Genomic DNA, 13,493 nt, shown 5'->3' with positions numbered 1-13,493 from the left:
TAATCTTTTCTACACCCATCCATTTGTGACTGCCTTTCAGTATATAATATCCTCAACAGCCTTCTGTAACACCACATCTCAAAAGCAATTATCAGACTTCTTTAGGTTCCAAGTGTCCCATCCATAAGTTGCTATTGGAAAAACAGCTGCATCCAGAATCCTCATCTTTGTTCTTGTGGAGATCAATCCTTCCAGATTTTAGACAAGTCTGACTGTTTTAACCATTCCTCATCTTCTTTTGAACACTTCTTCATTTTATCCATTATTCATTGTTAATAATGGATCCCAGGTATTCGAACTTGCTGTCTTCTTCAAATCTTTCTCTGTTAAGACAGGAGCTTCTCTGTCTATATTTCCTTTGAAAACCATAATCTTTGTCTTGCTAAGATTGAGTTAAAGTCCTCTGTTCTTACTGATCTCATTAACTTTGAGGATTCATCCTAGTTCCTTTTCATTAGAAAGGAGTACATCATCAGCGTACCTCAGATTACTGATCAATCTACCACCTATCCTAATTCCTGTGTTAAGTTCATCCAGTACTACACGCATGATATCCTCAGTATAGATACTTAAACAGGTGAGGAGAGAGAGAGAGTAGGCAACCTTGCCGACCTGAGGTCAGTAAGTTAATCCAACACCTATTCTTACCATGGCTTCTTGCTCACTGTACAAGTTAGTTATCAACCGGATAATGTGTTGAGGAAAACCAATTTTTTTTCATTATTTCCCACAATTTCATGCTGAATACAGTCAAAAGCTTTAGAGTAATCTATGAAACACTTTACCATAAGGAATCTAACTGAATTCTTTATTACTAAATTAAAGAGCCAAAAGGCTTCAGTTCAGCGATGCAAAATTATATAAACAAAGTGGATATTAGATCTAGCATTATTTCAAAGCCGAATGTAAAAACTTTCAAATGTGAAAGTTTCGTAAGTTAAGTTGACCAGAGAGCTTACAGGAATACACTCTTCGGCATTCACAGGTTGCCTTAGTGAAGACATAGGTGCTGCCCAAGTGTCTATATATTCACCTTTTATTAGTCCATTTTGATAAGGTTTCACTGACTTCCTATTTTGAACTGGTTGGTTCTCTTCAGAGATCAGGTAGAAACCTTAAGAGAGCAAAAAACTCTCCTTCAGTACTAAGGAACTTGAAATGTCAGAGAAATGTATTTTTTGTAAGTGAACTCTTGGTTAGTGCATAAAAGTATTTACTATTAAAACAGACTAATAAAAGGTGAATATATAGACCCTTGAACTGTGCCTATGTCTTCTAGATAGTCTACATTAAGATAAATCATGAATGCCGGGGAGTGTATTCCCGTAAGCTCTCTGGTCAACTTACCTTACAAAACTTTCATGGTTCCTACATTCCACATTTGAAATAATGCTGGATCTAATATCCACTTTGCTTATAAATTCTTTATACTTTTCAGTGATCTGTCGAAGGCAGAGCATCTGATTTCTGTTTACCCTTGCCTTTCCTAAAACCTGCTTATTCCTCCTGCATCTCTGCTTCAACTTTGGCCTCAATCCTGTTTAGTATGAATTTAGAATGAATTAATAAAATCTTGCTTGCATGAAAGATTAATAGTTCTGTAGCTTGTGCAATCCTTCATATCTCCCTTCTTGTGCATTGGTATGAAAACAGACTTCTTCCAGTCTCTAGGCCATGATCTTGTCTCCCATATCCTTGTAATCAATCTATGAAGCACACTCTTATCCCTTTATTCCCTATGGCCTTAATTAACTCCTCTGGGGGTTACCCAGGGCCTTACCTTAAGTTTTTAATTGCTCTTTCAACCTCTTATCTAAGTAGAGGAGGTTAGAAATTTTCTTGGTAAGTGAGCCTCCCCCCCCCCTCCTTTTCAAATTTTCTTTATCCTCTGCTGTACAATTCCTTATACTACTCTTTCCATCTGTTTTGATTTCCAATTCTTCTGTTAGTACTGCTCTAGTCCTCTTTCCAAATCTTCAAAATCTTCCCTTTTGGGTTAGCTATTTTTACAGAAAATTTAGTTTTTGTACATTTTTTTCTCTGTATCTTCTAATAGTGCATTGACTACAGTCAAACAAGAATTTGTAGTAATTTTTCCTATAAAATTTTCAGCATTTGTTAATATTAATGTGCTGCAAACTCTGAAAAGTTGTTATATTTCTTTTATATTTTATTTTCTTTATGCGTAATCCTAATATTTTTATACCCAGCATTTCAGGAATATATCTTGATCTCTAGTTATATTATTGCCATTGCAAATAAAAAAAGTAACTGATTTAGTCACTTATTCTGGAAGACTGGATAATAAATAAGGTACTGTATTTTGTTTTCCTTCATATATTACTGTGTCTGTGTGTATTTGTATTTTAGGGTAAAGAAGAAAAACAAAGTGTAGTGTCAAAGAAATGTATTGGCATCAGCTTTGATTTCATGTGACTGGAATCACTGTTAGATAGCATCTGGCTCTATAAGCACACAAAAATATGTGCCATCTTCTTGTAACCAGAATAATATTCGACATATCCAACAAATAGGTACTCCAAACTAGGTAATGTATTGATCTCACTGAAATATGAATCAGGATTAGTTTTAGTTTGTTCACAAATTCTTTAGTCTTAAAATTAGATAAAATATTTGGAAATTAATCCTCTCATTTTTTTGTGTCTATGATTTTAATTGGTCACTCAGAAGATATTTGTTAGTTCAATGATTGGGACTTTTGTTTTGCAATCTCTAAAATAACACATTTCAGATTCATCCTTTTTATGAATGTTGAATGAACACATATTTAGCTATGTGTAAAGTTGAAGTTTTGAACTTAATATTGCCTTTAAGATGATATATAGTAAAATGATCAAATTTTCAGTTATAATTTACATGCTATAACATTAGTTCTCTATTTTTAGGTACCTTTTCATCTTGCTACATCGCCTATTCCATCAGTTCAGGATATTGAGAAAGAGCTTCATAAATTGAAGATGCATGAACTACATGTTAGTGAAAAAACTTCCACTATTCTTGATCTTCAGAATGAGAGTGCCGTCAGTGAGGTAATAGTAGATATAAATCAGGTTACGGAAACTACTATATTTCATTCACATATTACCTCTCCAAATAGTGCAAATATCTTTAAGGTTAATGAAACATCACAGTACAATGGTGAAATTTGTTCCAGTCCTGAAACCCAAGACTTCATTCCTCTCAAGAGGATTTCAGGAAAAGATTCTATAGCTGTGCAAACTGAGCAGTTAGTTCAACAAAGAAGCAGTGAAAAATATAACATGTTAGACATTGATCTGCATCAAAATATTACTGTTGAACAAGAAGAAACTTGCCTAAAGAAAAAGAGGAAAAGATCAAGAATTAAAAAAAAAAATAAAAAGGATACTCCAAATTTTATAGCTTTAAAGTTAGACAGTGATCCAAGAGAGTGTATTTCATCTGACCAAGAATTTACTTCCAACCCTGCTGATGAACCACTTCAAAAATTTACTGATGAACAAGAAATATTTCAAATGGATGACTGTAATGATGTTGATGAAGGTTTTCCTGGTGGGCTTAGTCGATCAGTTAGTCTTCCAGTAACTGGAATTGATAGATATAATGATTGGCGGCCCAGGATGCTGTCTGCTACTTTTACAGAATTTCATCCTTTTAGTGATGGTGATGTTACTCCATTTTCTAGGTAATAATGTATTATTATTAATTTTTTTTTTATGTTTATTAAATTGTATTGCTGTTTCTAAAGTCAATACTGAGCTTCAGAGTTTTTTGTTTTTTTTTTTAAGTGATAAAAAGCTTGGTAAACTAATGTTGAAATTCCAGAAGATTTCTTATAAGAAAATTAGAACAAGTCCTTAAAGAATACAGAGAATTCAAAGAAAATTTTAGCTATGCATAAAAGGAGCTCAACAGAACTTTAGTAAGAGAATGGTGAGCAAGGCAGTGTTGAATCGATTTTTCTCAAGGCAAATAGTAAAGCAAGTGAAATGTGATGCCAGAAAGAATAATTGAGCACATTGATAGCAAAGTAATATAAGAATAAACCAGGCATTGTTAACTAGAGTTGGTCTCCTTTCTCATTCAGCTCTTACATACCTTAGTGATACTCAAATAATATATCATCATCATCAAATTACTGATATGTAACCTCATGGGGGTATACAGGATACTGTAATAGTACAGTGTTTACATTATTACTAATTTCATCTTATCCTCCAAATAAATGTGTTATCTATCAGGACTCCAATGTTGTCAAACCTTAATTTTCAACTTTCTAAGGTACTTGTGACTTTCAGTCCACCTAGATTTTTTTTTCTCTCTGGGTGTTTTTTTTTTCTCACATATAAGGATAGATGCAGCATGTTATTGTAAGAGAACCGACTAAGTCAGATGGTAATGGCCTCTATATCTGCATTAAATGGTGCTTGCTAGAAGGTGTTGTGGTTGCTCACAAGGATGGTGACTCCTCCAAGGGCAAGTCCATCCCCTATTCTTATGAATGGACTACATTTCATAATGCCAGATTGTCACTGAGCTTCAAAGATGTTTCTTGCTGGCAAAAACAGATTGGTTTATACTTCTGCAAGAGAGCCTAGATATCGATGATTTGATGAAATTTGCAACAATTCCATCATAGAAATGTTTTCATTATTTCTTTTTTGGTGGTATAAACTGGATTCCTATGTTGATAGGTTGTTTTTTTCACTGGGTTTTGATTTTTTCTTTTTTGAAGAACTGTGGACAGCCAGTGTCCATTTCTTCTTCTTCAGGATGTTGTTGAACTGGACTCCCTCTAGTGCACTAGGTATGTTAATAGTTTAATCTTCTTGTGGGGAAACAAAGGTATCCATGCCGCCTATTAAGGGGTATGGGGGGCACATGTTTGATCCCCTGTGGCACACGTTCTGTTATTTTTTTAATTAATGGATTCTCATGAAGTAGGACCATTTTTGACCTGTCCCCTGGATTGAGACCATAACAATTTTTCTCTTTTATGCTCTCTAGAGAGACAGCAAGCAACTCGTACTATTTGGGGATGTTGTAGTTATGAGAAGTCAGGATTAACAGTAGTGTCAACGTCCCGAAGACACTTTCAGTACAATTGCCTTCTCAGCATAAGTGGGTTTACCACTAAATATCACTGCCTTTGTGTTTTTTTACTAAATAGCTTAAGAAATTACAACGTATACTAGGATATACATTAAAATAAATTTTAATACACTTCCAATATTTCAACAACGTCACGTTGCCATTTTCACAGAAACTTAAAAACAAGACACATGCACGCAAACACAACAAACAGTAAATGAGGACGAAGCAGGAAGCTATTCTTTCTCCTAGGAGTATATGTTGTAATTTCCTTAAGCTATTTAGTAAAAATGCATAACCAACGTCTAAGCCTTCCCACGAGTACTTCCTTTGTGGTATACTGATTCTTTCTGTGCTCTCTAAAGGATGCTCTGTTCAGTTTGTATTTTTGGAACTCCTTTTTTTCCTTTCCACCTTTAGACACTTGCAAGTACACCCAGTGATCTCTCTCACAATTTAGGCATTTAACTGTTTTGCTCTTGTGGTCTTTACTGCCACACCCTACACAGATAGCAGAGCCCAACAGGCAGTTTGAGAATGACCATACTTCTGACATTTAAAACAGCATAAATGTTTTGCGATACAGAGCTTAACTGGGCAGTTTAAATATCCTGCTTTCACTGATGTTGGTAGGTTAGGTATGCTGAAAGCAAGGATGATATTCCTCGTGGGAACCAGGTGACTATCCCTATGTATAAGTATTTTCCTTGTGGCTGTTACACTGTGGTCTTTCATTTCAGGACAGACCACCTCATCAGAAACATCAATCAAATCCCATTCTGACATTACTCCTCAAGAGTAGTTCAAAGTTTTGCAAGAAATTAACTGTTATTGGTATTTCTCCGATAGATGTTGCAACTGAATATTGCCAGTCATCTTATGATGACTGGCAATAATCAGTTGCATGAGGACGGTGACTTGCTTGGTAAGGATTGTAAAAGTGTAGTTATGAGCAGCACTTTGCTAATGGGGTGGGGGGGGAAGGGAAAAACAATTCCAGAGAGCTCTTTTGATATGTAGCCAGTAAAAGAAAGAAGGATAATACTGATCAGTGAAAATTGCAAATTATAACTACTGCAGATGATAGTTGAGATATTAAATGAGCAGGTCATAAAGGTATTTCATCCTTGTAAATGTCAGGTCTTGCTTAGTTTGAGTGCAATGCGAAAGGTGAAGGTGACTGATTGTGAGTGAGCAGAAGATACATGGAGAACTAAGTAAACTTGTTAATAAAGCTCTTTTACTTGATAGAATATCACCACGTTTGGAGGAATGTGCTGGGAGTTGACTTCTACCATGACATACCTTTAATGTGTTTTACACCTGGGCTAAGTTTCAAAGGAGCGGAATAAGAGTAAGATCGTTTCACTTCTTAAAGGCAGTGACAAGGCCCAGAATTCAAATTATAGCCTTGTGGTGTGTGTGTGTGTGTGTGTAGTTGCAGTTAAAGTGTAGTCAGGAATTAGGTTGATTACATTATATTATACAGTATTATAAACAAAACACTTTAAAATGGTCCCGCTTCATGAGAATCCATTAATTAAAAAAATAACGAAACGTGTGCCACAGGGGATCAAACACATGCACCCATACCCATTAATAGGTGGCATGGATACCTTTTGTTTCCCCACAAGAAGATTAAATTATTAACATACCTAGTGCACTAGAGGTAGTCCAGTTCAACAACATCCTGAAAAAGAAGAAATGGACACTGGCTGTCCAAAGTTCTCCAAAAAAGAAAAAAAATCAAAAACCAGTGAAAAAAAACAAAACCTCTCAACATCAGAATCCAGTTTATACCACTAAAAAAGAAATAATGAAAGCATTTTTACAATAGAATTGTTGCAAATTTCATCAAATCATCGATATCTAGGCTCTCTTGCAAAAGTATAAACCAATCTGTTTTTGCCAGCAAGAAACATCTTTGAAGCTCAGTGACGATCTGGCATTATGAAATGTAGCCCATTCGTAAGAATAGGGGATGGACTTGCCCTTGGAGGGCAAGTCCATCCCTTTTGAAGATCTCTCTCTGGATGACCTTGGTGATGTCATGTACTTACCATCCACTTTACTTTTAATCAGATACAATATACTCTGGAGTAGTGCCCGAACTATTATCAGAGTAAGAATTGGGAAGTGTATGCCCAATAACGCTAATCTATTCCTCTTGAATATAGGAAGCAACATTTTCTTTCAAATGTCTACTCAAATATTTACTGCCATGGACATAACTGTTTGCTCTCCCTCCCTCCCTTTTTCCACTTGTTAAGTGTGAAACTGAGGAGAACTTATTTGGGAGTGATCATTTTCCAGTGATATCCACTTTTCTGCATGAGCCACTATGTACTACACAGATATCACAATGGAAAATGAAGTAAGTTGATTGGCTCACCTTCTTCTCCTCTCTAGCAGAATTTGATTCTGCGACAGTTTTTTCCTCTCTTGTCAGCAGTTCATTGAATCGTGAAACTTGCCCAAGCAAGACCAAAAGGAATCCTGTATCCAATACACATCTTCCATCACTGTGGCAACTAAAAGTTAAAGAAGTCTTGGGAGAAAATTCAGAAAATGAAAGGCACATACACCACACATCAGCTCTCCATCCTTGAACATAATGGTTACACAATTGCCAACACATTCTAGGAAATTTATGTTAAAACATCAGGAATATCTTTTTATCCTTCTCTCATAGTTCTATGCCCAAAAATGTAAAACAGAAAAACAAATTCTGTTTGAGTGATACAGAAGAATTCAACAAGCCATTCAAGAAAGAAGATAAGAAAGTTGCTTTGTTTAAATGTCTCTCAACTGCTGTTGGATTAAATCATATCCATTATGAGATGAAGAAGCATTTCTTACCAACTGCCAAGTATCAACTACTGTACTATTCTGGAATTTTCATGAGAACAGCTTTCCAGATACCTGGCAAAGGCAATTATTGTTGCCTTTTCCACGCAAGGGAAAGATCCAAAATCCCTCATAAATTATTGGAAAATTACTGCTAACCAGTTCCTTGTGCAACACTCTAGAAGAAATGTTTTTTGAGAGAAATAACATTTCCAGAACACAATCTGACTTCTGCAGATGCATTCAACAGGTAATTATGTAGTCCAACTGGAGGCATCCATTCCAGATGCCTTCCTAAAACCTGAGCACTTATAATCAATTTTCTTACATATGGAAAAAGTCAACGACATTTGCTTGGAGATTGAGAAAATTGAAAGAGCTACACAGCTTTGATTTTTGAGGAAATCTCTCACTTCACAAATCCGCCAGTATATTTCAATAATGTATATGGTTCTCTGGCTCACCTTACTTTGATTCTTCCATAATTTGTACATTTAGCTGAAATGTCTATTCCATATCTTACTCACTCAGTGCCAGAACTCAAAGGCAATTCACTGCTGGCAGATCTTTTATTTTGCATATTGGTTTATGCTAAACCTATCTAACATGTTATCATTTAAGCTGCCATCCTGCCATGTTCTTAATTATGTGACTAATAGCTCCTTGGCATCTCTCTCTTTCTCTCTGCTGTTAATACTAGCAGTGTAGAATAACTGGGCTCTGTACATTTCTTAGTTTAAAAGTTTTGTTGCATTAGGAGGTAACTTTTTGCACTATCTTATTTACACCAGTGATGTAGATTTAAGCCACCCAGCTGGCCTTGACATGAATACATGTCAAAGTTGGTTTGGAAAAAATACCTTCAAACCATTTCTCTCATTGAGTCGTATCGTTAAAAAATTTCATTCCTTATTAATAAGAGATGACACCTTTTGACTACTTGTATATGGAAATATGACTTCTGCATTACTTCAACCTTGGTATGACTTCTGGGTCTGGCTCCCACTGATGAGACTTCAATAAAGATCAAAATTGGTCTGGGCAGCCGTTCCCATAGTGCATAGTGTTATGCATGTCTGTAAGGATATGTGCATTGCATTATGGGATACCAAGGCAAGTGATGTGAAGTCATTAGCCTCCATATACAAGTAGCTCATTTGTGAAGTTTTTTGTTTGCTTACACTTGGATAAAGGATGAAACCAAGAATATAATTTCTTGGCATCTTTAATTTATAGAATAACCAAGTGAAAAAAAATTTCAACAGCTATCTTAAGATCCCTGGACAAACACTAAAAGTACAGATACTATCACAAAAGTGAACTAAATTTGCTCACAAATGATGTCGCAAATCCAGCTGTGGAAACTGCTGCATCAAATTATTTGCATTTTGTACAAAAACTAGAAAATAAAGGAAAGGATGAAACTAATTTTTTTTTTTTTTTTTCACCCTTACACAGTAATTTCATTTTTGCATTGTATTTCAATAAAATAAAAATAAATTAATTAAATCCTGTAAAGCTATGAAAGAAGGCCACAAAAAAATAGCAAATTTTCTAACTATAGCAAAACAAAGGGGGGAGGGAAATTGGGCAGGATAAGGCACAGCAAACTAGCATGCAGTAGCATACAGAATTTTGACTACTACACTTTTACACTGCACACAGCTATTCATGGGGGGGGGGTAAATAAAAATTAATAAATACTCATTTTTATAGTAAAGACAATATAATCTTCTACTATAAAATGATATTTGGGGAGAAAATTGTAACTGAGGTCAGTAAACAAAAGAAATGGTGGGGAAAAGAACAAAGCTAATGACAGAAAATCATCTATTGATGACAGAACACAGAATTGATAGAAAAATAAAGTAACTGAAATGAAGTACCCAAGGACTGCATAAAAATACAAATGCAAACTGAAATGGGAGATGTAAGAAAGAATTACAAGAGTATAAAATTAACCTTTATTTTTTGAAATATCATTAGATTAAATTAATATCACTTACCCAAAATCTTCATAATGAACTAAATATGTGCAGACTGTATCATTAAAATCAAAAATGGCATGAACTTCTGCAGTCACTCAACTTTAGAATTGTTCACCTCTAGTTATAATGTTAAAAAACAAAGTTATAAAATTATGAAGAGGGAAGGAATACAAGTCGTGTACAGCTAGTCTTCATTAGTCAGCCTTAGGAGAGGAAAAAAGTGATTATCACAGTTGTCTTCCTGATTCACAGTTAGCTTCTTGATTCCTGAAACAAGTTAGCTTCCTGATTAGACAGACAGCTGGCATAAGTTGATACTGTTTCTTACAACTAGAAATTAAAGAAATATGCTATGTTATATGGTATTTCCTTAATTCAGAGTTCAGTTAAAATTTATGATGCTTGAAAAGTTCATTTCTTCTTCTTGAGTATTCTGCAATTGAGCAGGTTCTTCTCTTAGTAGCAAAAACTTTCCTTCCATTCTCTTCTGTTCTGAGCCTTCTCTTTCAAGGATGTGTACCTGTCTCCATTCAGCATGTCATCTAGCATTGTTTTCATTACTCTTCCTCTAGGTCTTTTTCCTTCGATGGCATCTCTGATGATTCCATTCCCTCTTAGAATATGTCCGATCCAGTTTCCCTTGCTTCTTTTCATCCTCCTTAACAGTCTTCTTTCTTCTTCTACTCTTTTTAAGACCTCTTCATTAGTTATTTTATCTGTCCATTTGATTTTTTTCATTCGTCTCCAAATCCACATCTCAAAGCTTTCCAAAATCTTAATTTCTTCTTTCTTCAATGTCCAAGTTTCAGCTGTATAGAGGACAACACTCCACCCATAAAATTTTATTAGTAATTTCTTTAGGTTTCTATCCATTTTACTTCTGAATAAATTCCATTTTCTATTAAAGGCATCTCTTCCCATTGCTATTCTTGCTTTCATGTCACTTTTACATCTTCCATCACTACTAATCACACTTCCTAGATATTTAAATGTCTACTTGATTCGATTTTTTCCCATTTATTCTGATATCCATATTTGCCTCTTTCCTTGCTATTATCATTACATAGTTGATACAGGATTCCAGTAATCTATTCGATAGATGTTGTAGTCCTGTTTCAGTATTTGATAATAATGTCTTGTCATCTGCGTATCTTATTGCAAATATCTGTTTGCCTCCAATCTTTATTGCTTCTTCCGAATTCTCCAGTGCTTCTTTTAACATTGTTTCGGAATACATGCTAAACAAAATTGGTGACAGAGAACAGCCTTGTCTTACTCCTCGTCCAATGATACCTGTTTCTGTTGTACCATATATGTCTCTCACCATGGCAGTTTAATAAGTTTTATAAGGTAAAAATTCTAAAAAATAATATTTCAAGCATCAAGTGAGGTGTTACTTAGCTGCAAAACTTCCAGTACTCAAACTTCAGATTAATAAAATACTTCATCTTATTTCTTTAATTTACAATTTTAAGAGAACAGTCTATACTTAGGTGCCATCCAATTAAAACATATTAGGTCCTCTGTCCAATTAGGAGTTGACTTATTCACACCAGCTGCGCCACTCATTTTTCCTATCCCCTTAGGCTGACTAATGCAACCTTGCTGTTCATCACTTGGGTCCCTTCTTTGCAATTGAAGTTGGCCAATTATAAAGTTGACTGACTGACTGTGAAGTTTTCAGGTTATTTTGATTTTAATGGTTCAGTCTGTGCATATTTAGTTCAATATGAAGATTTCAGGCAAGTGACATTAAGCAAACATAACTTACCAAAATTTAAACATTAATTCTTTATTTTCACTTTTATCCTACTCTTTAGTTCTCTTCTTTCTTATGTCTCGCATTATTGTTCTTTTTCATATTGCCATTTTTTGTTAACAGCTCATATTGCAAGAGCTGCAAGTTATTACTGACAGCTTATGCAGTAATTGCTGCATAAGCTGTCAGTAATAACTGTCAGTAATAAAATTGCTGCATAGATCTCCTAGGTCATGTAGGTAGCTAAACATGTCAGTATTCTATTTTTATATGTTGTTGGTGATAGTAACATTTCAGTTATTTATAATAATTAGTTATGCATATAATGTTGTTGTAAAAGCATAACAACCTAGCCTGCCATGTTCGTATAGTTTACATAAAGTTACCATCATCATCATCAAATTCCTGCCATGTACCCTCCAGGGGGTATACAAGATATGGTAGTACTTCATGAAAAATTTACATCATTACTAACTTCCTATCTACAATTTTCCTCCAAATCAATCTGTTACCTGTCAAGACTCCAACATTTTTAGATCTTATATTTCTATCACCCCCATTGGGCTTGCGACTTGCAGGCACGGGCATGGCTAACCCGGGGTCCCGGAGCTAAGTATGATCTATTTCAAAGCTTTTGGTCATACTTTTCTCTAACTCTTCCACTTCCTGCTTCTATTCTCATACTAACATTCTTCCTAATGTGGATTCTTTACTTAAAACTTTCTGTCTCTTTTCTTGCTTACTAACCCCCAGGAGGAGGTCCTCCATTCTCCCTATTCGAGTACTCGAGGGCTAGGGGTGTTTCCTCCTCTTTCAACTAACCACTAATAGTTATAGTAGTGGGCAGCAGCGCTACTTGTATTAACTTCCTGTAGCATACATGTTACAATACTGCGATGTGGAAGGCAAGGGGAAACCACCACATTACATTCCCAAGTAAAAGCAGCAATGGAAGTTAAAAATGAAGTCAAGATTGGCGATGGAGCCGTCACTGAAGGAGTCGTGCCCGTCAGGAGAAGTAACCAGGCTTCTCAGGTTGACAGCCAACGAAATCCTGGTACTTATTCAAAAATGAAGACAAGAAATAAGCTGAATATTGGAACATGGAATGCAAGAACACTGCTAGAACCAGGTAAAATAGAAAATGTGAAAAAAGAAATGGAAAGACTTGAAATAGACATTCTGGGCATTAGTGAGACTAGATGGGAGGGATAGGGTGATTTCTAGAGTGGAGAATTTTGGATAATATATTCAGGACGAAAGAAGGGAAACAAAAAAGGTAATCACTACAATTATTAACCATAGTGACAGAATCATGGTGATAAGCATTCAAAATGAACCAGTAAACCTCAATATTATAATAATCTACATGCCAACATCACAACATAGCGATGAAGAAATAGAAGAAATTTATGAACAAATAGAAGACATCTGGAGCAGCTTTAAAGACAGAGACAATACAATAATAATGGGAGATTGGAATGCTATAGTGAGAGAAGAGAGCAATGATAATGTTTCAGGAAGATTTGGCCTTGGACGTAGGAATGAAAGAGGAAAGCAGTTAATAGAATTTTGTACACAAAAACAGTTAGGTATAGTAAATGCACTATTTCAAGTTCCAAAAAGAAGAAGATACACCTGGAAAGTGCCTGGGGATTCAAATAGATATCAAATAGATTATATATTGGTCAAGAAAAGATACAGAAACCAAATAAAAAATTGCAAAAGCTATTCCAGGTGCCGACATTAGTAGTGACCATAACCTTGTCTTAATGAAAACAGAACTGAAACATAGGAAACAAATCCAA

The 13,493-nt window shown here is 35.2% G+C and overlaps 1 protein-coding gene across 4 annotated transcripts in view; it reads left to right on the top strand.

Moving 5' to 3' along the window:
- Nucleotides 1–13,493, top strand: part of Lpin (phosphatidate phosphatase LPIN) — a 443,299-nt gene that overhangs the window by 104,299 nt on the left and 325,507 nt on the right. For all 4 annotated transcript variants that reach the window (XM_090407132.1, XM_090407133.1, XM_090407129.1 and 1 more), the window contains exon 5: nt 2,907–3,685. In XM_090407132.1, the coding sequence (XP_090263258.1) occupies nt 2,907–3,685 (779 nt within the window). The remainder of the gene's footprint in view (nt 1–2,906; nt 3,686–13,493) is intronic.

This window comes from Typopeltis vanoorti, chromosome 17 (genome assembly GCF_054136105.1).
Source record: "Typopeltis vanoorti isolate ZY-2024b chromosome 17, IOZ_Tvanoo_1.0, whole genome shotgun sequence".
NCBI classification, from domain to species: Eukaryota; Metazoa; Arthropoda; class Arachnida; order Uropygi; family Thelyphonidae; genus Typopeltis; species Typopeltis vanoorti.
Note: the sequence above shows the minus strand (reverse complement) of the source record. Positions and strands in the feature narration are given on the sequence as shown.